The 25,707-nt window shown below is 51.8% G+C and overlaps 2 protein-coding genes and 1 long non-coding RNA gene across 10 annotated transcripts in view; 2 read left to right on the top strand and 1 right to left on the bottom strand.

The window, feature by feature from the left end:
- The window catches only part of CUEDC1 (CUE domain containing 1), a 75,353-nt gene extending 65,864 nt beyond the window's left edge, over positions 1-9,489 (top strand). For 4 of the 7 annotated variants that reach the window (XM_082371898.1, XM_082371899.1, XM_082371900.1 and 1 more), the window contains 7 exons: positions 923-1,006; positions 2,631-2,702; positions 3,546-3,639; positions 4,734-4,792; positions 5,379-5,548; positions 5,633-5,703; positions 7,921-9,489. In XM_082371898.1, coding sequence (XP_082228024.1) covers positions 923-1,006; positions 2,631-2,702; positions 3,546-3,639; positions 4,734-4,792; positions 5,379-5,548; positions 5,633-5,686 — 533 coding nt within the window. In that variant the 3' untranslated portion in view covers positions 5,687-5,703; positions 7,921-9,489. The remainder of the gene's footprint in view (positions 1-922; positions 1,007-2,630; positions 2,703-3,545; positions 3,640-4,733; positions 4,793-5,378; positions 5,549-5,632; positions 5,704-7,920) is intronic. The other 3 variants (XM_082371902.1, XM_082371903.1, XM_082371904.1) reach the window with 3 other exon arrangements.
- Positions 9,204-19,760, bottom strand: LOC309618355. Its single transcript, XR_014238436.1, has 2 exons — positions 19,315-19,760; positions 9,204-14,099 (listed from the first exon to the last, which is right to left on the bottom strand). It is a non-coding gene; the product is annotated as an uncharacterized lncRNA (long non-coding RNA).
- Positions 18,737-24,404, top strand: MRPS23 (mitochondrial ribosomal protein S23). Of its 2 annotated transcripts, none has more exons than XM_082371924.1 (5): positions 18,737-19,014; positions 19,770-19,940; positions 22,053-22,130; positions 22,444-22,570; positions 22,932-24,404. In XM_082371924.1, the coding sequence occupies exons 1-5, from the start codon at positions 18,752-18,754 to the stop codon at positions 23,082-23,084; spliced, it is 792 nt and encodes a 263-aa protein (XP_082228050.1). In that variant the 5' UTR covers positions 18,737-18,751; the 3' UTR covers positions 23,085-24,404. The 2 variants fall into 2 exon arrangements, with proteins under 2 accessions (XP_082228050.1, XP_082228051.1); XM_082371925.1 differs by having other exon boundaries at positions 18,791-18,955.
- The last annotated feature ends 1,303 nt before the right edge of the window (positions 24,405-25,707 follow it).

The following is a 25,707-nucleotide window of genomic DNA, read 5'->3' as shown; positions in this document are numbered from 1 at the left end:
CCGGGTGGGGCGTTGCGGCCGCTGCTCCATGGCTAAGGAGGGGCTGATGTTGGCTTTAGCCTTGGGGCTCAGGAGAGGCACAGAGCTGGAGGTCGGGGTGGCCTCTGTGCTGTTGAGTTATTCTGGTGGGAGCCCCAGAATTCTGCCAACAGGGACCTGAATCCCCAGCCACCCCTTCCCCCCTCTGGAACTCAGAGAGAGAGAGGGGTGCCCTTCCCTTGCTCCCCTGCCTGTCTGCTCTGTGCCAGGCACTGGCTTCGGCACCATGTGTCTGGAGCTCCAGGAATAGAGTGATTGGGTCCGTGGGTGCCAGAGAGGGTGCCTCCCTGAGCAGAGGACGTTAGAGCAGGGGCTCTTGAGTTTTTTGGGTGTTTGAGTTGTCCTTGGGCCCAGCACTCTACTCTCCCCAGCCTGGCTGCCTTCCCCCTTCAGGGTGGGAGTGTTTGACGGGGGTACAGCGAGGGGCCTGTGGGAGAGGGGTATGTGTGTGTGCGTGCGTGTGTGTGCGTGCGTGTGTGTGCCTGACTGTGTTTTGGGGGAGGGAGCACAGTGTGCAGGGAAAAGTCTGGCCTGAGACACAGGAGGCCCAAGGCTGGTCCCGGCTCTGCATTAAAGGTGCTGGGGGTCTCGGGGTCTTTCCTTTTCAATGAAGGGCTGGACTATCCGATTTCCCAGGGACCTTCTAATTTTGGCATTCTGACACTGCAGGTGGTTGTCAGGGCAGTAGTTTCTGTATCTTTGAGGGTTCTGGTTCTTTGAGAGCCCGAAGGCGTCGTGTGTGCACATATTCCGTGTGTGCGTGTGTGTGCATGTGTGCGTGTGTGATTCTGGGGGTTTGGCCTCTAACAACCTCCTGCATCTCAGCGCAGGCTGCCCCTGGGTGGGAGCTAACTTCCCTGACCAGAATGTGGTCCTTTTCCAGATCGATTGAAATACGAGTCCCAGAAATCTACATCCAGCAGCGTAGCTGTGGGAAATGACTTTGACTTTCCCGCTCCTGTCCCAGGTAACCTTGCCTTCCTAAGAGAGAGGCCTGGAGGGTGTAGGGGGCTCACACCCTAGCTGTGGTTTGCATATTTGGAGTTTGGGGGTAGGCTGAGGAAACAGGCTGGTGGGGAGGTTTCTCCTTCTTCTCCATACTCGCCGAGAGGGAGATGGCCCCTCCACTCAGCAGCCCCGGGTTCTTACCAACCCAGCGGCTGCTGCAACCCACACCTGGGATTGGCCAACGGGCTGGCTGAACTCCTTGGAGGTGCCTGGAGCACGGGCAAGAAGGGGACACACCACACCACGTAATGTCCCACGGGGTGTCAGAGGTGGGGTGGCAAGGGACTCAGAGACTGGGTCACTGCCCCGGGGGAGCTTATGGTTTTACTGGGAACGAACACTGGAGATGCATCCAAGAAACAGGCAGAATGAAGCAGCAAGGCTGAGGACACACTTGTTAATTATGGCAAAAGCATGTTGGCGGGGAAGGGCAGGATCAATCTGGGAAGAGTTCATTCATTCATTCATTCATTCATTCAGTAGCTGGGGAATATCTGCCACAGGCCAGGTTCTGCCTTAGTGTTGGAGGAATAGAATTGGAAGCCTCATGTCCAAGCTGGTGAGAAGCAAGAGTTGCCTCAGTGGCTGAAGGAGGGCCAGGGGTGGACAGCAGGCTGCTGGGCTGCACGGACGAGGGTCAAGCTGGAGCTGGGGACACCCTGAAGGCCCCGGTTCCATGCTCGACATCTGGACTCTGCCTGTGTGTGTGCACAGTGGCCCCTGGTCAGCCAGTGCCTGCCACACACACACAGGCTGCCCGCCTCAGAGGAAGAATCCGCAGCTCTTGCCCGAAACAGATCTTACATCGCGTGGTAGAATGGGGGAGGGGGGCAGAAGGATGGGGAGCTCAGCTGTTCCCAGCTTGAAGAGAGAAAATCCTGTCGAACTGATTCATAAGCGACAGGCTGGGAGCTTAGGTCCCACCAGATATGCATCTGGGGGTTTAACAGCAGCCTCTTGTCCTTGATCCCAAATTAACCATAGACACCGGGACCGCTGAGGTGGATCAGAGTGACTCACAGGGACTTAGCAGGCAAGGTGACTCGGGATTAGCGTGGGAGCTTTAGAAGGGCAGTGAGGGACCCAAGTGGGTGCTGAGTGAACGGGGAGACTCGGCGCACCATGTCGGGATGCAGGCAGGCTGGCCACGTGCTGGTGAATGTTTAACAGCCTGTCGGGGTGCAGGGGGAGCCCCAGTGCTTAGCATCTGGTAGCTTCCATGGTGCAAACACTCCCATCATGGCTGATTTCAAGCTACCAAAGGGCCTTCCCGGAATGCAGAGTGGTCAGAGGAGTGGACAGTTGGGAGCCTGCGGGAGCCGGCCCTCCACACGTACAGACCAGACCACTGACCCTTTTTACAGAAAAGGGGAGAGTGAGGCTTGGGTGGGGAAAGAAATGCTCCTTGAACCCCGGTGTCCTCCTTGCTTTAAGCTACCTTCTGGTTAGCGCAGAAGCCTTCTCTTTGCTCCCTTCCTCAAGTGGAAGGGTGGGCTGAGCCCCTGTCCTGTGGGGACAGCCCTGACCCACCCCCCCGGGCCTTGGGCAGCCACTGGCCCTCAGAGGTGTCTTCCCCCTTCCAGGAACCAGCGACAACAACCCCGCTGTGTCTGAAGATGCCTTATTCAGGGACAAGTTGAAACACATGGGAAAATGTGAGTCCAGCCCACGCCCCCTCCCCAGCTCTTCTAACACAGGCCTGTGGCCTCCTGGGAGGGAGGGAGCCACCCGGAATTTTAATGCAGCTGACTCTTGGTGAACCAAAGTGACATTTTAATCACGGGCTGGCTCCCTCAGCTTTCCTGCCTCACTTCCCTGTGCAGCTGAGTCTGGATACAAATTAAGTTTTAAATCCTCTTGAGCCATCTGTCTGCAGAAAAATAATAATGTGCCGGACACCGCGCCCCCCTGCCCCCCGCCGTTTTAGAGTTCACATTCTCTGTGGCTTGAGAGGGCTTGGCCCGGCCGGGCCTGAGTGGGGAGGCCCAAGCTAAGTCCACGTTCTGTGGGTGGGCAGTCCACCGGGTCAGTGGCCCCTTCCCACAAAGTCCCGCCAGCCGGGTCGCGCCTTCCCCTCCACCCCACCCGCCAGACACACAACCATGCATGAATGAGGCTGCCATCCTTTCAGGCTCCATTTCAGAGAAAATCTCGGATTAGTCATGGAAATCCCAGAACCAACCCTGGAGGTGGAGAGGGGAGAAGGGGAGGTGGCAGGAAGAAAGCCAAGATGCGAAGCCGTCTGTCACAGCTGGGGAAGGAGGAATACCCGGATCTCAGCTGCTGGCTGCGGTCCCTGGCCAAGCTCTCGGTGGCCTGTGCTGCCTCTGCCGGCCGACCCGGGATGGCAGCCTCACTCCGCCAGGGCACCAGCCTGACCCCGGTCTGCGATTGCTGTCACCTCTTCCCCTCCCCCACCAGCCTGCCCATCTGCCCCAGTCCTGGGGGGCAGCTACCTGCTGCTCTGGCTGCCGGCTCACAGGTCTCTCTGCCCCTAGCCACCCGGAGGAAGCTGTTTGAACTGGCCAGGGCCTTCTCGGAGAAGACCAAGATGAGGAAGTCAAAGAGGAAACACTTGTTGAAGCATCAGTCGTATCCTTTCCAGCCTGGCACTGGGTGGCAGCGGTGGATGCTAAGGGTGCTGAAAACCCTGGGCTGGACTCCCTGAGGCTGCGTCCTCCCCCGGAGTGGGACCGGGCCGTGTGACTCTCCCCTCTCCTGCCGTGGGCCCTGCTGCCAGCCTGGCGCTGCCCTATCTCTTGACGCCAATGTTGACCCCCATCACCAGGCATGGGGAACAGGCCAGTGTAGGCCCCCTGTAGGCTCAGAAGTTGTCCTACCACTTTTTAACTTTTTGTTTGGGGTAATCTGCATCTTGAGAGAAAACTTCGTCCTTCCATGGAAATCAGCAAACCTTTTCCTAATTTCTTTTTTTTTTATATAAATTTATTTATTTTATTTTATTCATTTTTTGGCTGCGTTGGGTCTTCGTTGCTGCACGCGGGTTTTTGTCTAGTCGCGGAGAACAGGGGCCACTCTTTGTTGCCGTGTGCGGCCTTCTCACTGCAGTGGCTTCTCTTGTTGCAGAGCACGGGCTCTAGGCGCACGGGCTTCAGTAGTTGTGGCTTGTGGGCTCTAGAGCGCAGGCTCAGTAGTTGTGGCGCACGGGCTTAGCTGCCCCACGGCATGTGGGATCTTCCTGGACCAGGGCCCGAACCTGTGTCCCCTGCTTTGGCAGGTGGATTCTTAACCACTGCGCCACCAGGGAAGCACCCCTAATTTCTTAAGTTGAATTGATCCACAGACCTTTCCACCTCCTCATTTCATGTGTTGGCCCTGCCTTCTCACTCTTAGTTCCTCCAGTAAAAATATGGTTTTCCACAATTTTACCCAGACTTCCATCCGTGCTTGTCAAACAGGGCCCAGGATATTATTATAGAAGCTGAGCAGCCAAAGGAGAACAGGGAGAAGGTTCCTTCTCTGTCCCTAGAGATGGGAGCTGGGTGAGAGAGTCAGGGCCTGGCTGCTCAGGTGACCCCAAGAAAAGGAGCCTGCGGGAGGTATTGGGGAGTTTGGGGGGATAAGGCTGGTGTGGTGAAGGCCTCCTGAGCTTGGAGCGGGGGTAGAAGTCCAGGGACAGGGAGTCCCCACCCACCCCGGAACAGTTTTCCTGAATGGCCCGGCAGACTGGGGGCTGCGGCATCAACAGCCAATCTCCTGGACGACGTGGAGGGCCACACTTGTGGTGAGGCGGGGAGGGCAGGGAAGTCGAGGCTCTGAGTTGCCTGTGATGGGTGGTCCTCCAAGAGGAGGACCTGGGTATTTCACAGGTGAACCCAGACTGTAAAGGAGGGGACACCCAACCTGGGGGACATATCAGGGTTGGTGGGCAGGTGACCCAAGGAAATGGGTCCCCCCACCCACTTGGTCCATATTGCCTCTCCCTTCCACTCCTGAAAGGGGCCCAGCCACATCTCCACCTAAATCTTTACCTGGAGCACAAAGTGCCGAGTGCTGTTTCTGGGGAATATTCTCTGGGGTGTGAGGGGACTGACAGGCCCACCCACATGGAAGGGCCTCCCCTTGAGAACCAAGCGCTGGGCAGTTTCAGTGTCTGGGGCCCAGAGGCCTTTCAGTGTTCATTCAGTCCCTCCCAAAGGCATGTGGGCCAGCAGACACTGCCTCAGACCTTCCCAGGCCCACAGCTGAACCCTCATCCTTAGGCCTCAGTGCAGAGGAGCCCTTTGATGGTCAGGAGACATCCAGAAACAAGGGCTAGAAGGGCCTTGGAGGTCATCTGGACAGTCCAACTTCCCCATCTCATTTTATAGATGAGGAAACTGAGGGAAGAACTTGTCCAAGGCCTCAGGGCTCATCGATAGAGACAGAGCAGCAGCCAGGGGTCCTAACCCCGCACCATGCCCAGTTGCCCCTCACCAGACCCACGCATCGCCCCCGGGGATCAGCGTGTGCCCTGGCAAACAAGGGTGGAGAGAGTTGGGTGAGCTGTCTTGCCCAGCCTGGGGGACGTGCCTGAGTGAGGCCCTGCAGGGTGGAGGGTGAGGTGCTTTCCTCTGCTTTTCAGACGAAGACTTCCGGGGAAGGCGACAGGAGGTGCCCAAGGTGGAGGAAGCACTAAGGGAAGGACGGTAAGAGGTAAGGCGCAGGACTGCCCTGCCCCACACCCCAGCTGTCTTCCCCGAGGTCCAGAGGCATCAGGCTCAGGCAACTAGATGGCGCAGGTCCGGGGTTTTTTCCCTTGTTGTTATGGCGGGGGACGTGTGCATGGGGGAACTCGTGTTTTGCATTATTTATTCATTTGACAAAAGATAATCACACCTGCCTGTGCCAGATGCTAGGAACAGGAAAAGAAAAATCAGCTTTGACCTTGAATAGCTTACAGCACAGTTGAGAAGAGAGTCCAGGATACACACAGCACACTAAGAACAATTTAAGAAAAACTGAGATGGCCTCACCCGGCCATGTCCACACAGAACTCTGCCATTGCCTCTTGGGTTTTGGTGGTGGGGAAGATGAGGGAACGGCCCCTCTCAAGACAGCTCTGTTTCTGGCTGGAGCCATGGGCCTCCAGGCTGCTTTTCCTCCTCTTTCCCTGTGCATCCCTGGGGAAGAAACAGGGAACGTCAACACCTCCTCCAGGGCTCAGGGGAACCTGCCCCTCTTCCAGCCCCTCCCCCATCAGGAAGCTGCCTGCCTACCCTGCCCCCAGCCGCTGTCCTGGTCCCAGTGGTCAGCTATCTACAGGGCTTTCTTGAGCTCATGGTGTGGCAGGTATGGCTGTTTCAGGCTATGGAGAAATACTTGCTACCCTCAGGGTAGCTGTAGTGGAGGGGAGAGACCAGGGTGGGGAGGACACAGCCAGGAGGAGTATAGGCGCCCTCTCCTCTCAGCCTGGGCGGCTGGCCTTCACGTCACCTCTGGTTGACTCGCCACCCTCCACCAGGCCCTTCCAGACCTCTTCTGTTCTCTCAGGCTCTCCTCACCCATGTTGCTGCACCCATGCTTCCCAGGTATCCGGAATGCTGAAATAAAGCCAGCCGGGGGGAGGACCCCCGCCTCCCATGCAGTGTCGCTGCCACCTCCTTCCCACTGTTCCCCCGGGAAACGTGCTGGCCCAAAGCCACCCCTTATCAGGACCTTCCTTATCATTTCTTTCTTTCCTGAATCTTCCAGCTTTTCCCTTTCCAGCTCCTTCCTCAAGTCTACATCCTCCTCGTCCCATCTTAAAAACCAAGAGTCCTCAATATTTTCCATCATCACCCAGTTTGCAGAAAAGTGCATTCTCCTTCACCCATTGCCAGCTGGCCGCCCCCCCACCCCCACCCCAAGATTGACTCAAGATCACCTGCCAGGTCCTGGGCCTTTTCCTGTTCCGCATCCTCTGGTGCTGTCTCTGCACGCCATGCCCATCGCCTCCCCTGAAACTGCCCTCCCTTGGCTCCTGTGGCCCCAGGAATCCTGGATCCCATTTCTCTCTGCCGTGGATTCTCTGTGCGCTTTTGGGCTCCCGTTGCTCCTTCCACTCCCTCAATCCCCGCTCTCCCCATAGCTCTGGGCTTGACCCTCTTCAAAGTCTCCTTACTCCCTCTCCCTAGCGGTGCCACCAGCCTCTCTTACAGCATCAGCAATACTTATGCGCAGTTGGCTCCCAAATCTGAATCTCCATCTTAGTTCTCCAAATCCACTCCATAGCCCCAGCTGTGCCCACGATGGTCTTTCTAGCCCTGGCTGTCAACTCGCTGAAAGCTAGACAGTCCCACTTCTGATGTCCCCAGTTCATTTCTCTTCCTTATTCCTTGCATCACTGCCCTGGCAGACTCTCATCACCTGGTTAACAGCTGCTGGTCTCTTCACTGCCCCTGCTCTGTTCACCCATCACCAGGACACCACTTTAGTTCCATTTCTCCCTTGCTCTCTGAATGGGTCTTCCAAGTGAAGGCTCCTCAGCTTGGTGTGGGGATCCCACCAAATTCTGATCCCATTTTACTTTTCTGCCCCTACAGGTGCCCTTGGTGTAGCTCAGCTGGGCTACCGCTGTATCACAGAACAGGCCAGGCACCCAGGCACACCTCTCAGCCCTTCACAGACAGCTGCTTCACCCACCCCACCCCCCCACTCCATCTCTAGCTGCCACAGTCCCTGGTGTTTTGCAAGTTGGAATGTTCCTAGGAGCTTGGATTGGTGGGTGTGACCGCAGGCAGAGTTCCAAGGCTGACATAGAGTCCCTGGGGGAAGGAGAAGGCTCCTGTCTTTAGAAGCTTCTGCCCAGAACCATCTCTCCAGGAACCAGTGGTGAGGAAAGACCCCTGGGCTCCACTGAAAAAGACTTCTCCCATCCCTTTTTCCTGCCAGATGCAGCAGTTTCTCCTCGCCGGAGACCATCTGACCCGGTAGAGGCAGCCAGAGAGCAAACCGGCCCTCCGCTGAAGAGCCCAGCTGCAGCCGGACGGATGGTGCTTGAGTTCTGAGGCCCAGTGGTTCTCCGGCCACAGTGCAGCCCAGCCACTGCCACTGCCACTTCCCAAGGGACTTAGAACTTCGGAGTTGCATGCTGTCATTGGAGGAAGGGCCTGAGGGTGGAGGCAACAGCCAACCACAGTCCCTTTTGTAGCCAGGCTGTTCTATGGGGAACGAGTGGAAATGTAGGATCGAACCCCTCTTCTTAAAAAAAAAAAAAAACCACCCGGAAAACTGTCAAACGTTGGAGTACCCAAAAGGGGAGGGTGATCCTACCAGAGGCTCGTTGGCCTGAAGGTGGAGCCCCTGCCCCCGTCTTGCCCTGGTCTCTCCTGTCGGGCCACAGACACTGCCTGATCCCCTACCCCCATCCCCAGCTCCCTTCTGGGCACCTAGGGTCCTTTATTCCCATGGCCTTCTGCATCTCAGTCTTTCCCCAGGGGTGCTGGTCCTTGGCACACCCCTGCACGGAGCTCTGGGTGAGAGAGCCCTGGCAGTCACTCGGGCCCGCTCTGAGGAGTGATGGGCCACGGCAGAGAGGTATCTGCTGAGTACCCTGCCTGGGCCCCTCGGGCTGCCTCTGTTAGGGGCTGGCAAGGGCCCCCAGCAGGGATGGGGAGGCTGGCCACCCCGGAGCTGGCGGATTCTAGCTAGGCAGGGGTAGTCTTTACTCTGACAGAAGACAAAAGTCAGTTCTGGATGGGATCCTGTAGTCCCACGACACGGGGGGCTCCAGGGGCTCTGACTCCCCAGTTGGCCTAGAAGTTCTGCTGTCGTTAAGGGTGGGCAGCGGCCAGTTCTTTAGTAACCCTGAGCAGGTGCAGGACTGAGGGGCAAGAAGGAGAGGCTGCCAGCCGGGCCAGAGCCCCTGGGGCGGAAGGGCTTGCTGGGTGCCCCTTGCCAAGAGTGAGAAGGCAAATGGCCAGGAGGAAAACAAGGGTCCTACGAACCTGACCCGGCACCAACCACTGCCAACGGGAGGGAGGGAGGGAGGAAGGGAGGGGCAGCTCGGCTTCTGTGGCCCAGCTGGAGATGGGAAGGCGCCGACCTCGGGAGAACCGGCGAGCCAGGGCAGGCGCGAGGCTAGGGCCCGAGCGGGGAGCCAGCCCAGCGGCACAGCGGTGGGGCGGTGGGAGCAGGCGCCAAGCCTGGCGGGCCACCTCGAGATAATGAGGGCGTGGCGGGCTCCCCGAGGTGCCGGAGGGGGACCCTTCCCCGGCTCAGCATCCCGAGCGAGTGCGGAAGTGCTGCCGCCCTCCCATCCCCACCGCCCCGCAAGGGCCCCTGATGACCGGGCACAGCAGAGGGGGAGCGCCAGTCGCCCCCCCACCCCACCCCCCCGTCTGTGTGTGTGGCTTTGTCAGTTTTCTTGTTTTTGTTTTTTCTCCTACGTGTGGGTTTTTTCTTGGAGCAGTTTCATAGGAATTCGTGTAATAAAGACTTGGTGTTCTCTTGGTGCTCTGACGTGGCGGCGCGTGGGCTGACCCTCCTCTTCTCCTCCCCCTCCCCCCGGCACCCCGCGCCCGCGGGCCGCCTGCCTGGCCCAGCTGCCGTGCACGCGGGGCCCCGGGGCTCGGCATCCCCGCAGCGCCCCTCAGGTGGCACCTGTGCCGCACCGCAGCCTCGCCCACCTGCTGGCGCTGCCCGCCTTCCTGTTTGCCTGGGAAAGTAAACCGCTTGCTGACAGGCCAGGGAAACGCCAGTCTGTTGCGAGAGCTCCAGCCGGTCACCTTCCTAAATAAACAGAAAGCTGCCGGGATAACGTCTCGCCTGGAGCTGCGGGGATGTGTAGTCTCAGGCTTCAAAGGGCCCGCAGACATCTTCCAGTTCAAACCTCTCTCGCTTTCCCTACTCCCAGGCTTCGGTGAACTACCTCCCGCGCCAGGGAGCTCACTGCCAAAGGAGGAGGCTGGTGCCCTTTTCAGACAGGGCGGTTTTCAAGGTTAAAAAGTTCTTCCTGGTGTTGAGCTGTGGGCCTCCTTGTGGCTTCAACCCACACAACTTGTTTCTGGGCTCCGAGTCACCCAGGCCAAGTCACTGCTCTTCCCCTGATGCCATGTTTTTTTGTTTTTGTTTTGAATGTTTATTTATTTATTTTATCATTTATTTGGCTGCACCGGGTCTTAGTCACGGCACGCGGGATCTTTGTGGTGGCATGAGGGATCTTTAGTTGCGGCATGTGAACTCTTAGTTGCAGCATGTGGGATCTAGTTCCCTGACCAGGGATCGAAGCTGGGCCCCTTGCAAAGGGAGCATGGAGTCTTAGCCACTGGACCGCCAGGGAAGTCCCCCCCCCCCCCATGCTATGTTTGAGTTCAGTGGCCTTTCTCCTTCTGGATAAACAATGCAGGTTCTTCCTGCCTCCCCTACAAAAATGTTCTGCCCCCACCCCTGCCCTGCCCCCAGCCCAGGCAGACGGAGGTGGGCTTGTAAGTTGACGTACCTGGACATCTGGTGATGCTCCAGACCTGGTGTTTGGACCTCAGCAACCCAAGATTATCCTCTCACCCCTGCTCTGTGCATTCTTTACTGATAGCTGTTGATCAGTGTAAATCCCCCCACCGCCAGCATAGCACCAGCACCTGGGACCTTGTTAGAAATGCCAATTCTCAACCCCACCCCAAACTGAGTCAGAAACTCTGGGGGTGCAGCCCAGCAGTCTGTGCTTCTGCTATGCACTGAAGTTCGGGAGCCATGGTGCTAGGTCAGTACCTAGTACTGGCTGCAGAGTAGAATGACCAGAGTAGTTTTAAAAGTCTTGATGCTCAGTACCCTACACCAATTTAATCAGCAGTTATAGGTTGGTTTCTTTGAAAGCGCCTCAGGTAATTCAAGTTCACACTCAAGTTTGCAATCAAGTTTGAGGACCAATACACTAAGCAGTCTGTTAGGTGTTTCATATTAGCCCAATTAATCTTGCCCAATAATGGCCACTTTACAGGTGATGAAATGACAATTCAGAAAGGTTAAGTAACTTACCTAACAGCTAGCAAGGTGTGAAGTCAGAAAAGGGGTCAGGGCTGCCTGACTTCAAAACCTGTGCTCCATCCTCTATATCCCTGCTGCTCAAAGTGTGCTCTAGGGACCAGCAGCATTGGCATCGCTCGTGAGCTTATTAGAAATGCATGTTACCAGGCCCTACTCCAGACCTCCTGAATCCGAACCTGGGGTGTATTTGAACAAGCCTTCCAGATGATTCTGATACGTTTGAGAACCACAGTTCTACTACCTTGCTACTCAAAGTTTGGTCTGCGGACCAGCAGCATCTTGATATCCGGGAGCTTGTTAGAAACAGAATTTCCGGCTCTGCTCCAGACCTACTGAACCAGAATGTGCATTTTAAAAAAATCCTCAGTTGTCTTGTATGCACAATAAGGCTTGAGAAACACTGGTTCTCAAACTTGCTGCACACTGGAATCATCTCTGATGCTTGGGTCCCATTCCCAGAGATTCTGGTTTAATTGATTTGGGATTTAGCCTGGGAATCAGATTGTAAAAGCTCCTCAGGTGGGCTTCCCTGATGGCGCAGTGGTTAAGAATCCGCCTGCCAATGCAGGAGACACGGGTTCGAGCCCTGGTCCGGGAAGATCCCACGTGCCGCGGAGCAACTAAGCCCGTGCGCCACAACTACCGAGCCTGCACTCTAGAGCCCACGAGCCACAACTACTGAGCCCATGCGCCACAACTACTGAAGCCTGTGCGCCTAGAGCGCGTGCTCCGCAACAAAAGAAGCCACCGCAATGAGAAGCCTGCGCACCACAACGAAGAGTAGCCCCCGCTCGCCACAACTAGAGAAAGCCTGCGCGCAGCAAGGAAGACCCGACGCAGCCAATACATACATACATATATACATAAATAAATAAAATTTATTAAAAGCTCCTCAAGTGATTCTAATATGTGGCAAAGTTTGAGCACCACTCACTATTATGCCTATTAGTGTAGATGAGGCTGAAGGTGACTGGAACCAGAGAGGTGGGTGTGGGGAAAGAAGGCAAAGAAAGCTTACCAGGTCCAACGGGAGTGCAGAAGATGAAGCCCCTGCTCCATGATGAGTCCCTCCCAGTTGAACAGTGTGTAGAGGACCCAGGAAGGAGTCGGGCTGAGTCAGGTGACTGCCTCAGCCACCCAACCTTCACACCATGCTCATCTGCAAGTCCTGGGCTCTTGGTATCCACAAGGTGATACTTGCAGATTTATCTTCTGCAAAAATGCTGAGCTGGGCTAACTGAAGTCTGGTCCAGCCAATGCCCCTCCCCCTTTGTATGCTTTGGTGACCTCAGGGCTCAGTCCCAGCTTGAGAGGAGCTCATGGGTCTGGGGAATGCTGTGCCCAGAAGAACTGGCCTGGTTATTACCATGCTGGGGTCTCAACCCTCCCTCTGTTCTCCTGAAGCAACTGGTAAGGGGTTGAGGTTGGAGGAAACACAGGAGAGCTTGGTTTGAAGCAGGCAGGTAAGGTGTGGGACGATGATGCTGAGAGCTGCTTACCAGTGCTTACTGTATGTCAGTCACTTTTCTGGGGTGCTTTACAAACATTATTTTATCCCACAACTATTATATGAAATCAGTATTTATACTCCCATTTCCCAGATCAGGAAACTGAGGCCCAGAGATGTTAAGGTCCTTACTCAGTATCACCATCAGTAAGCAGTAGTACCTCAATTTGAACCCAGGCAGCTGAACTCCAGAGCTGGTGCCTAAACACTAAGCTATATATTGGGGTGGGGGAAACAGGTGATAAGACTTAGAACCCCTGCATAAATGCAATTTGTAGAGCATGGAAAGGTCCACCTGCTTAAAAACATCTTCAACAGCTTGCCCAGAAGTCACCTATTAGCATTCTTTATCTGATTTTAAAAACAATCTCTTAGCATTTCCATTAAATGGCAAATATGCTACTGAGAGACGCACATGAACCCCTTTTGCCCATTATCACAGCATAGATTAATATTCATTGGATTAGTTGGCTGGACCAGCTGGAGAAAGATTTGGAAGTTTCTGGAGTTGATGGTGGGGTGAGGGGGGGCGGGTTGGGGTGTTGAAGGGGGCTGTGTAGATCTACTGCCACCTGGTGGTGATCTCTCAGAAGTGGCAGTTGCTGGTCACCAAGAGGCCCAAACACCATGTTCCCCGAAGGAAGACCCGAGCACCTGTGTGGCCTGAAGCCAGACAGAGGAAGTTCGCTCTGTTCACATGGTCTTCTGTTTGGTAAAATTTGCAAAGCAAGGATATTTTTGTACCTTTTTTCTTAAAAGGGCCATTGAGATTACATAAGCTTCAGGCCCCACAAAACCAGCATCTACCTGGCCTGTCATTTCTATAAAGAGTCACAGTTCTTTATCAGGCCAGGAGGATTATTCCAGGGACTCTGCAGGGAGGAGTTGTGAAGCTCAGTACAAACTCAGCACGAGCCTGCCTTGCTCTGACCTTGCCATTCAAAGCGTGGTCTGTGGATACAGTGATCAACTGTTCTGGTTTTCCAGGACTGAGTGGTTTCCTGGGATGTGGAACTTTCAATGCTAAAACCAGGAAAGCCCGTGGCAAACTTGGGTGAGTCAATTACTCTATCTGCAGACCAGCAGTGCTGGCGTCAGCCTGGAAGTTTTTTTAGAATGCAGTTTCAGCCCTCACCCCAGAACTACTGGGTCAGAATCTGTATTTTCCAAGAACCCCATGAGCTTCAGGTACACATTAAAGATGGAGGGCTCTGCCTCCCCCAAGAAAAGAAGGGCCTACCCCAGCCCTGAAATGTGTGCCTGCAAGGGTCTCATCTTCTGCTGGGAAAACTCCACAGCGTGGTTCCCACTGGACTTTAATTCTGATAACAAAAGGCCGGACCTAGCTGGCTCCTGTTTCCTTGGCTACAACAGGAGCCACAGTGATACAGACCACCCAGGGCAGGTAGGCACAAAGTGCTTCTCTCTCCTCTGCCTGAACTGGATTCTCCTTGGGGGCAAGGCTGCTGTTTGCTGAAGAAATGAATGGGCAGTCATGTGAAAATGCCTTGAGGGAATTCCCTGGTGGTCCAGTGGATAGGATTCCACATTTTCGCTGCTGAGGGCCTGCGTTCAATCCCTGAAAAAAGAAAGAAAGAAAATGCCTTGAAAATTGTTAGATGAGATTTAATTGTAGGTGTGATTGAATACATTGTGATCTGTTGCTCTTAGGCATGGAATGGTCAGAAATTATCATCATTACTCCTATTTATTGAGCAATTACTATACACCAGGCACAGTTTTGAGCACTCTACAAGTATTAACCCACTGGTACTAACTACACTGGTTAACTCACTGGTTAACTATAGGTATTAACAAGGCTATGTGGTGGGTGCTATGATGATGCCCATTTCACAGAAGACAAGCTGAGGCTCAGAGGTTTATAAAAGGGATCTATCCTATCAGTGAGGCACAGAGGACAGCCAGAACGGGAAGTGACCAGGGGCCTGATGGGGTGGAGGATTGCTTCCATTCAACCACAGCTTTCTCCGTATGGGTGTATCCAGGGAAGGCCTCCAGGAAGGAAGGCAGCAAAGGAGGGCTGAGGTCACTGCATCCTCATTTGCTCTAACTTGGTTTTATTTCTCCATGCTGTTCAACTAGAAAATTCTTTCTATGAGCCAGCTCTGGGCCAAGCACCAGGCTGGGTGTGGGGAGGCAGAGATAAGAGTCCTGGTTGCTGCCTCAAAGAGGCCCAGCTAGACAGACTCAGACAAGCAGACAGTTACAACAGCAGGCCTGCAAAGTGAGAGAGAGAAGCTGAGGGAGCCAGCAGGTCCCGGGGGCACATGCATGCAGTCTGGCTGAGTGTGTGCTGGGGCTGAAGCGCCTTCCCGACTGACTGTTGAAAGGAAGTGGAGGTGTGGGCCTCCAAGGAGGGAGGGTCTGGGCCAGGGGACAAACAGCATGGAGGTGAGAGGAGGCACTCCTGCCTCTTCCTTGAAGACCCCCCCCCTCTGTGCCCTTCCTCTTCTTGGGCCCTGTCCTGTGGATTGAATATATATTACTGCTTTCCTCCCCTTTTAAAGCAACATCTAACTGCTCTCTGGTCCTGGCTCTCTGCCAAAGGCGAGTAGCAGTATTCATGATTTCATCAGCATGCTGGGGGGTTCACTTGCCAAAGCTCTTCTGCTATTGGAGATGCTCTTGTTCTTTTTGTCAGACAGACTCCTGGGCACTAATTACAAAGATGTGGGCAGACTGTAGGGAAGCTTCAAGGGTTGGCCTAGACCCTACGGGTGGTACAGTGGGGCACAGTTGGCCGTCTCTAGGCCTGAAGAGAAGGGAGGAGACTGGAACCTGGGGAGAGAGCTGGGTGTGAAGAGGCCGCCCTGCAGATCTAAGACTTTACGGTCCTGGATTGTATAGGGAGGAGGGGTGGGAATGACTTCTGTCTCCTCCTTCTTCCCAGTCCCCGGCCAATGCCTCCCATTGGTGAAACAGAGGGCAAGGGGCTGGAGGATGCAGTCCTAGAAGTCAGCCTCCGGGGGGCGGAAGCAGAGCTGGGTGAAGAAGGGCACAGAGTGGGTGTGGCTCTGGGCAGGCAAATGGAAGCTATTCACTGTCAGTTCTTATTGATCAATGTTGTGGGCTGAATGGTGTCCCTCCAAAATCCATACATTGAGGTCCTAACCCCCAGTACCTCAGGATGTGACTGTGTTTGGAGATAGCATCTTTAAAGAGGTATTTAAGTAAAAATGAGGTCATTAGTTTGGGCCCAAATCCAATATGACTGGAGTCATAAGAAGAGGACATGGACACACACAGAGGGAAGACCGTGTGAAGACACACGGAGAAGACAGCCATCTACAAACCGGGGAGAGAGGCCTCTGAAGAAACTAGCCCTGCCAACACCTTGATCTCTCTCTGACTTCCAGCCTCCAGAACTGTGAGACAATAGATTTCTGTTGTTTAAGCCATTCAGTCTGTGGTATTTTGTTATGGCAGCCCTAGCTACCCAATAGTCAATAAGCTATTCAGCACGGAACTTATCAATTATGCATTTGCCTCTCTGTCTCCCCCTCTGGACAGCCAGCTTCTCCAGGACTCAGCACAGGGTCAGGTAGGTGCCAAAATGTTTGTGGGATGAATGGATCATTTAGCAAGAAAATAAAACATTAAGGCGATCTATGAAATATCATCAAAATGGTGCAGTCTCAGGTGGCAATCAGTGGATTACAGGACACAACAGCAGAAGTGATGCTGTAACAGCCACTAGACTTGCCCGTTACAAGCACTTACTATGTGATAGGCACTGTGATGCGTGCTTTACATGAATGATCGCTTTTACTCTGACAATGAGCAGACACTGCCAGATGTTACATGGGGAAAGAGAGGCTTGAAAAGTTACATAAGTGCCCAAGATGACAGGATTAGTGGGCACATCTACAGTGTGATGCAGTGGGACAAAATGGGGCCAAGCGGTAGTGTGGAAGGAATATGACCTTCTGGAGAGTTTACAAGCTCTATTCCTTTATCTGTAAGATTGTCAGGACATGATCTATGGCCTCAGGTAGCTGAACTATTGAAGGAGATAATCCAGGTCCCTGGTGCGGTGCATGGCATGAGTGCATCAGCTTCTTGCAGCTTTGAGAGACCCGGCTGAGAAGACAGAAAACCTCTACTGTCCATTCTGCCGGCCCCCAGCTCCCTCCTACGTGATGAATGAATGCTCCCTGGGATGCAACTTCCTGTTGCAGGTTGAGGGTTCCCAATCCATCTTTGCTCCCACATCTCCATGGCTCCTTACACTACCCACCAACGTTCCGTTCTCAGTCACAGAAGCATGAAATAGGATGCTGGAGGGGAAACTTGAAAGGCTCAGAAGAGGAAGGGACTTCCCCAAGAAGATCTAGAGAGAAAACTGCCGCCTTGCAATTCCTCCCCCATCGAGCGTTTGGGTCTTTGGCTCCCCTCCCTGAACTTGGAATAAGCCCTTCCAATTCTTTAGCAGCGGTAACTGGGTAACAGCAGTGGCCTACAGGGCAGGCCTGAGTGGGAGAAGGGAAGTGTGTCTGTGGTCTGGGCTGGCAGCTAGTTCTTACTTGGACGGAATTAGAAACTTGTTTTGAAGCCTGGGAAGACTATATTTAGCTGCGAGTATGTTTGCTCTCCCTAGAGCAAAGTCTTGTAGACCTGCCTAGGACTCCACGCTTGGCCCAGCGGCCAGAGCTGTGCTCTCTCTTCCCTGCTCCAGAGGGTCCTGAGGCAGCAGTGAAACCCACCTGTCGGCCCTCGGCCTCAGATCACCCTGTCCCCTGCCCCTGGGGCCAGTTGTGCCTGACTTCCTCAGCCCATCAGTCTCCAGCCAGAGGCACGGCTGAGGAGGCATTGTGGGGTCCTAGAAAGTGCCCAGGTGGGGCTGGAAGCCTGGCTCTGTCAGTTACCTATCAGACAAGTTACTTAACCCCCTGTGGCCTCACATTCTCATCTATAATGGGGATAACAACAGCCAGTTGTGGGTAGGTGTGTGGATTCGGTGAGAGAACACAAGCAAGCGTTAACTGCTCGTCAGACATCCCCCCCTCCACCTCACCAGCCTCCCAGAGAGCAGGGAGGACTCTGGGATGACTTGACATTCTTTCTTGATGACAAAGATAATGGGCTCCCAGAAGATATTGTGTGTGTATGTGATTCAGAACATTTCACTGGATTAAACAGTTCAAAAATGAATACAAACTCTTCACAGGTCAAACTCTGAGGGATACATAAAGAAAAAAAAATTCTCCCTTCCCCTCCTGCAATCTCACTGGAGATGATCAATGTTCACAGCCGTGGGTGCCTTTCCACATAGTTTCTATCCTCATACAAACACGTCTAAAAGATTTCTTTTTTCTTTCGATTAAAGACGCTTCTCTGCAATTTCATTTAACAATAAGTCGTAGGCATTCATCTAGGTCAATACGTATGGATCTAGCTCGTTCATTTCAATAGCTGCATAGGACTCCATAGATTATATGAAGCATAATTTTCCAGCCATCTCCCATTCGATGGATGGGAGGGTGCATTACAAACAATGCTGCAATGACGCTCTCTGCACAAATATCCTCATGAAATTGTGTTTTAATTTCTATGGGGTACTTTACCCAAAGTATGACTGTTGGGCCAAAAGGTTATCCTGAGAGGATACTTCCCCAGACTTTTGAGTTTCCTTCCCGGAATTTGTTTGTTCCGGACACTTTCACTTTTCAAGCTCAAAGGAACAGCTAGCTAGCGACGCCTCCCGGGGAGAAAACACTAGCTGCCCGCAGCATCCCTATTAGAGCGCGTGCAGGTGGCGCTCCAGGGCCAAAGGGTTTAGTGGGGAGCGCTAAACAGTAGGAGACGGAGGACGGAGGCTTGGGCTCTAGGGTGACCCTGGGCAGGCGACGTTCCTCCCTGGACCTCAGTTTCCTTCCGCGCAGTCTTTGACTCCAACCAAAATTAGGTGCAGCCCTGACCTAGAGCTGGTGACCTCTTATCTCTGCCTTACGAATTCCTAGACTAGTTGGCTCTCCCACGACGTAGGCTGCGCCTCCCTCCTCCCTCCCCATCATCTTCCCTCCGCACGGCCCGGTCTTCTCGGGCGGAGTTGGCTCAGTAAGGCTAGAAAGGGTAAAGCAACCACCACAATTAACCCCTCCCCTGGATCGGTCATTTATTGCTTCTGCCGGGCTTTGGCTCGCTCCCTCCCTGGAGGCTCGGCTATCGAGTGCTCCTGTCTGAACCTGGCATGTAGCCGATGGCGTGCCGATGCGGCCATCCTTTGCTTCTGCCTGGCTCCGCCCTCCCGTTGGGGCCGGGGCGGTAGCCCAGAGATCCGCGGCTCGGCCCGCGACTTACAGTCACTTTTCTTGTTGCGGGCGCTTCCGGTTCCGGTACGAGGAGCCGCACGGGATCCGAGGCGCCGGGCATGGCGGGGAGCCGCCTGGAAACCGTGGGGAGCATTTTCTCGCGGTGCGTGCTCGGAGCCGGGGTGGGCCGAGGGCGCCTCTCCTTTTTACGCCGTTTCTTGGGTGGGTCTGAGTCCGGCCAGGCCTCTCTTGTGCTCTCTCCTGTTTCTGAAGAATTGTGCTTGACTGCGTCACCCCTTGAATTTCTTACCTCTCACGTTCAAGATCGCACCTCTCCGCTCCCCGAGTGGAGGTCTCTAGGAAGAAGATGGGAGGAAGGGGCTGATGGGCCTGGCGGGACCGTCTTTGCATTTTCCTTGACGGGACGGGGATGGGGCGAGGGGGGTGGGACGCACATAAGAAGGTGGAAGGATTAACTCCCGAGCACTGTTAGGTTGGTTTGGAATGAGGGAAACATCTTACCTGTAGGTAGGGGACCTCCTGCTCTGCCCTCCTTCCGGTTGTCTTCCGGACTCTGTGACCCCGCCGGTGTCCCAGGCTGCGGCTACACTGATTCTCTGACTGACCTTGGTTCTTTTTTTAAAATTAATTAATTTATTTTTGGCTGCAGTGGGTCTTATTGCTGTGCGCTGGTTTTTTTCTAGTTGCGGCGAGCGGGGGCTGTTCTTCGTTGTGGTGCGCGGGCTTCTCATTGCGGCGGCTTCTCTTGTTGGCGGAGCACGGGCTCTAGGCGCCCGGGCTTCAGTAGTGTGGCACGTGGGCTCAGTAGTTGTGGCACACGGGCTTAGTTGCTCCGTGGCATGTGGGATCTTCCCGGACCAGGGCTCGAACGGGTGTCTCCTTCATTGGCAGGCGGATTCTTAACCACTGTGCCACCAGGGAAGTCCTCTGACCTTCGTTCTTTACCCTTCCTTCAGGACGCGGGACCTGATTCGGGCTGGTGTGTTGAAGGAGAAGCCCCTCTGGTTTGACATATATAATGCTTTCCCCCCACTGAGGGAGCCAGTCTTCCGAAGGCCCCGCTTGCGATACGGCAAAGCTAAAGCTCACATCCAGGATATCTTCTACCACGAGGATCGGATTAGAGCGTGAGTGCCGGGCCCGTATGGTGGACCGGAGGCTGCAGAACTTGAGAAGGAAAGGTTTAGCCAGCAGTCTGGCAACTTAAATAGGAATTGAGTCTGGGCTTGCTCTGTGGAGCCCCGGTCTTGTCTATCTAGCCGGATTAGGGAATCAGAGCCCCTCCCCCATGTGAGAGAAGCAGAAGTTCAGAGAAGTAGAATCTGGAGCCCAGCAACTGACTGATCATTGCAATGATAGCTACCTGTTTCTGCACATCTGTTTGGTGCTGGCACCATGCTAAGCCCTTAACCAACGTTATCCCATTTAGGTCTTACTTCAGCCCTGCAAGGTCGGTATCCTCGTCTGCATTTTAGTCATGAGAACAATGAGGCTCAAGGTCAACTTACTGGGAATTCACTGACAAAGCCCTTTCCCTCAAATACGGATGTCAGTTAGTTTTTAGTATCCAGAGTGTGTGCAGTTTCTTTTCTCTTTAAATGTTAAGATCAGAGATTGTGCCTAATTGAAATTAATACACATCCCTTATTCTTACCCCTATTCCTGGATGTAAGAAAACAATTTATAAAGTCATTTTCTCTATTGAGGTCCAGGCACCTTTCACTTGAGGAATCTTTTTTTTTTTTTTCCCTCCCAGAACACTCCTTTGAGGTAGGAGAACAAGTATGTTCTGGCTGTACTTGGAAATTTTCAGAGATCTTTGGGGCATTAAATACTTTTTCAGTACTTTTCTGCTCAGGTCTATTGCATGCTCTCGGTCAGGATGCTTTCAAGGTCATTTACACATTAAAATCATTTGTGCTTCTACTGTGTGTGTAGCAGTGGAACTGGGTGATGGTCACTGGAGAATGTGGAATATTTTACTGCTTCCTCTTTTATTGCTGTTAAGACCAAAATAATAACACCTTATACTTAAATAGTTTTTTGAACCTTTATCTTTTTGGCCTTTTTTTTTTTTTTTTTTTTGGTGTTTTTGATATTTTTAAGAACTTATAACAACAAAATAAATTTCAGGTTTATCAAAACCTAAATGTAAAAAGTGAAGTCGTAAAAGTTCTAGAAGAAACTATGGGATAATTTAAAAAATAATCTCAGTGGTAAAAGCCTACCTAAGCATGATATAAAAACCCAGAAGCCATAGATGAAAATATTAAAATTTCTGCACACAAAAACTACCATAAGCAAAATCAAAAGTCAGGTGACATACTGGGAAAAAATTTTGCAACATGTATGACAGAGGGCTAATTTCCTGTTTATATTGCTATAAAGTTTGCTTATGAGTCAATAAGAGAAAGACCAAAAGGAAAAATAGGCAAAGAACGTGGACAGGTCACAGAAAAGGAAATTCATTTGCTTTTAAACATGAAAAGATGTTCAACCTGTTTCATAAGAAAAGCAAAACTACAGTGAATTATAATATTTCACCTGTCAAATGGACAAAGATCAGAAAGTCGAAAGATGTAATTAGGTGCGGGTATGGAGAAAAAGGCGGTCTCCTGCCTTCCCAGTGTAGGTGTAAGTTGGCACAGCCCCTTTGGCAAGCATTCTGGCAATTTGCAAGGCCAAATTACAAAGGCACATACCTTGACCCAGCAATGCCATTTTTATGAAATTATTCCACAGGCTTATTTGCACGGTACACTAAGAAATATAGATAAAGGTAATCATTGCAACACTGTCTAAAGTAGCAAAGGACTAGAAACAATCTACGTGCCCTGATTTGAAATGATCTCTGAGAAATAGTAAAAAGGCAAGATGTGTTTACCATCCTTGGGGTTAAACAGTGTGGCTGGGGACAGGGAATGATAGATGCCTGTTTGGTTGTATAGTGATAGAACATTCCTGGGTGGATACACAAGAAGCGGGTTAGTGTTGCTTAAGGGGAGGGGAACTGGGCGTTTAGGGTACAGAGGTGAGGAGGAGTGTTACTTTTCACTGGATACCTTTCTGTAACATTTGATGTATTTACCATGTGCATGCATTGCTTATTTAAAACGAACAAAAAAGGTCTGTAGGTCACGTTATACTCAATTACTCAGGGCCCAGCAGTTATTCTTCCCTCCATTCTTGGCCATGATCTATAACTGGAGATTTATATGGTGGTGTTTTGTACTTTCTAGGAAATTTTATTCAACCTATGGATCTGGTCAAAAAGCTTTTGATCTGTTCAATCCAAACTTCAAGTCTACCTGTCAACGGTAAGCCATTCTACAAGTCTTTGGTTACCTTTCTTTTTTTAGGATTTAATTGTCAATTTGAGGAGTTTTGTTGCATTCCACTTGAGGAAAAAGATGTTCCTATAGGAAGATCTCTTTTTTTTTTTAATTAACTCTTTTTTCTTTTTTTAAACCATAGGTCCTTGTTGGTTATCTGTTTTAAATAGAGCAGTGTGTACGTGTCAATCCCAGACTCCCCAGGAAGTTCTCTTAAGGGAATACTCGGGACTCTGTAATAGCATGTCTTGACAACTCTCAATATACAGACTGAAGATGTGACTGCTTGGAATTCTAGGTTTGTGGAGAAGTACATTGAGCTACAGAAACTTGGAGAAACAGATGAAGAGAAGTTATTTGTGGAAGCAGGGAAGGCTTTATTGGCAGAAGGTGTCATTTTAAGACGAGTAGGAGAAGCAAGGACTGTGAGTATTTTATTAGCAAAACTGTTACTAGGATTGGTTGTCTGTTTGTCAGAGGTTAAAGGAAGACTAGGTTTTCTTTCCCCAACCGTGGCTCCAGGTCAAATACTGTTAGATTGAATAGACTAGAATTTTGTGGTAAGGACTGCTGCTTGGAACAAGTGAGTCGTCATGAGGGCTTTTAAAATCGTGGTTCTGTAGAGACTTTTATCATGTTTATTATTTGTTGTAATCAAATTTGACCTGAGATATTAATGTTAGATTTTTGAGTCAGTGATAGAATGTGCTAGTCATATAGCTTCAGCTGATTAATTGAGTGAAAGTCATAACATCTGTGTGACATACTTACATCTGGTCTTTTAAGCAACAGGATGGTAGTCACATTTCTTGGAAACCTGAACCCATGGGTATCGAGCCCCATACTGCGTTGGAGGAGAACCAGTCTCTGAAAGAAGATCCACAGGCCCAGCATTTGGGGGCACCTGGAGAACAGTCGACAGGCCTCTCACCTCCCTGAAGAACTTGTATGCTGTGTATACTGACATCCAAACTGGATTCACTACATGAATGTTGTACTATTTTTAACAGTTGAACTGTGTAAATGTTTCTTGATCTCTAAGGCATCATGTTTGCCTTCTTTTGGTTCCCACTTCTAGGTTGTCATAAAGCTCTGTATCATGGTTTGAAGAAGCAGTTAGGTGAACTTTTTTGTTAGGGCGGTATTAAACAAAGAATTCCTTGGTGCTTATAAAGTAAATTTACTTTAAAATTGTAAATAGCATGAGGAAACCTTTGTAAGTATTGTTTGAATGGGACTCATTCTGAGTAGGTTTGCTTGGAGTTTTGTGTTCACATTTGATTCTCTGGTATGTTTCTCTTCTCTTCATCCATCAGGCTTTTACTTGCACATCAGGTGTGGTTCCCTGGCCAACTGTGTCTGCAGCTAATCTTTGTACTTTTTGCTTGAGAGGCCAGGCTGACTTGTGCTTTGCAGTAAGCATGAGGACCTATCATTGATGATGGACCAAGGCCAAAACTATGACTTTAATCTCATGGATTGAGTGCTGGAGATGGTTAGCATAGACCTGCAGGTAGTAGGCTGCTCAGGAAAGATTTGTTGAGTGAATGAATGATTACATCCAGCTGAAGACTGAATTCAGATGACTTCTCTGTAGGTAACTGGGTTGCCAAGAGGGATGACGCTCTTCACCGGCGTCCACCTTCCTCCCTGGTGTCAGGGTGTGCTTACGAGTTTTTACCGACTCTCCTGCTTTCTTCATTTCCTTATCTTTTACTGAATAAATAAAACACCCTTCAGCTATTAGTTTTCAGCTATCAGTAATTTGCTGCTCCAGAAACTTCTTACTTTAAAACTTGTGTAGCTTTTCCCCCCTGTTCCTGTGTGCAGTCTCTTCTGTCTCCTGGCACGTCAAGGGCGGGGCCCACGCCCCGCAGACTGTACACCTTGCACATGGTGCTCAGGTAATGGAAGGTCAGTGAGTACATGAGGCAAAAGCCATTCTCAGCGATGCTGCTTCTCCCCCCCACCTTTATCACTGTTGTACAATTCCTCTTGTTTAGGGAATGCTTTACATTTAGATGGGGAAGTAAATTACATCCATTCAACATTAGGCAACCACTGGGTGCCGGACACTGGGCCTGGCCTTGGGAGGAAGACTTCGGCAGGTGGAGGGGTTGGCTCTGTCTCAGAGGAACGATCGTGGCTCCCTCATTCTCAGAAACCTCATCTTTCTGGGATTTAAAAGGTGGTTTCTTTGTCAGAGTAATGAAAACGTTTAAAAAAATTATTTGTTGCATAATTAAAAAGTTATACATGCTCATGGTTCAGAATTTGAAGGTGAAAAGTCAATCTCCTTTCCACTCCTGTCCCCTGGCCCTCCCATTTTCCCTTCCCTGGGGCCACCACTATCACCTTTCTTTCCAGAAATAATTTTGAGTGTGTACAGGGGGACACAACGTATACTGTTCTGTACCTTGTTTTCCAGTTAATGTCTCAGAGATCCTTCGTATGGACACGTAGCAAACCTTGAGGTTGAACCTCAGTGATCAAAACATAGTCAAAGGGAACGTCATTGTGAGCAGCTGAGTGGCGGGTGCCAGTTCACACACAGCCGGGTTGGGCTGCACGATACGAGGAGAGGTCTGCGTGCTGCGGGGCTGGGTTGGGAGCGTGCTCCCGCCTTCCCTGTCCCCAACCCCGAGCCAGAGAGAGAACCCAGGAGCCCCAGCGCCCCAAATAGAAGGATCCCTGAACAGCCACCCCCCTCCCCACTGGCAGCTGCTAGGGCGGTGGGTGACCAACGTCTAGGCTTCTGAGAAAGCCAGGATGGGAAATCTTTAAAAAGAAAAAAATAAAACATTGTCAAAGGTGTGAAGCTTCCTTGGGGAATTCAGAACTCTTCCCATGGTCAGTGTGGGTAAAAGCCATCACCAGGTCCCTCTAGTGTTTGGAGAGAATGGAGGTGTGACCTCATTCTTGGCTTTAAGGAGCTTAAAATCTAGTTGGGAAGATAAGAGTGACTTTCAAAACAAGATGAACAGGAATCCTTTTATATTACGGAAGTGTAGAGAGTCGGGGAGAGGGATCAGCCCTGGACTAGTCTAGGACCACTGCCTGGACCAGAGCCTTGAAGGGCAGGTGGGACGTGAAGTGTGCGTGCTGTTTCTTTTGCCCGGAGCACCTCCCTGCCACCACAGTCTTTAGAAACCATACCTTCACAGCCCTTTCAAAAGCGATCTCTGCTCGCAAGATTTACCAGCATCCAAATTGAGTCTCAAGTCCCTGTCGAGACACTTGCAGGCTGCGCTCACTGCAGTCGGCACCCTGGGTCCACTATTTGTACTCCTGCCTGGCTGACCCTGGTCTTCCACGCCAGAGGTAACTATCCTCTCCCTGTTGAGAGTGTGAACAACAGCAGAAATTCTTATTTGTATGCACTAAATCATTAAATCGGGAGTAGACCCTCCACGTGGGTTTGCTGAGCTGAAGCCGAGGAAGGCATGTGACCAGGTGACAGTGAAGTTTGCACCAGGCAAGTCTGAAGGTCTGGGTTCTAGTTCTGGTTGTTCCAGTTTTTACTGGTGTGACCTTGTGCCTGTCACCGTCTCTCTGACTACAA

This window comes from Balaenoptera borealis (genome assembly GCF_965194805.1).
Source record: "Balaenoptera borealis genome assembly, chromosome: 20".
In the NCBI taxonomy this organism is placed as follows: domain Eukaryota; kingdom Metazoa; phylum Chordata; class Mammalia; order Artiodactyla; family Balaenopteridae; genus Balaenoptera; species Balaenoptera borealis.
Note: the sequence above shows the minus strand (reverse complement) of the source record. Positions and strands in the feature narration are given on the sequence as shown.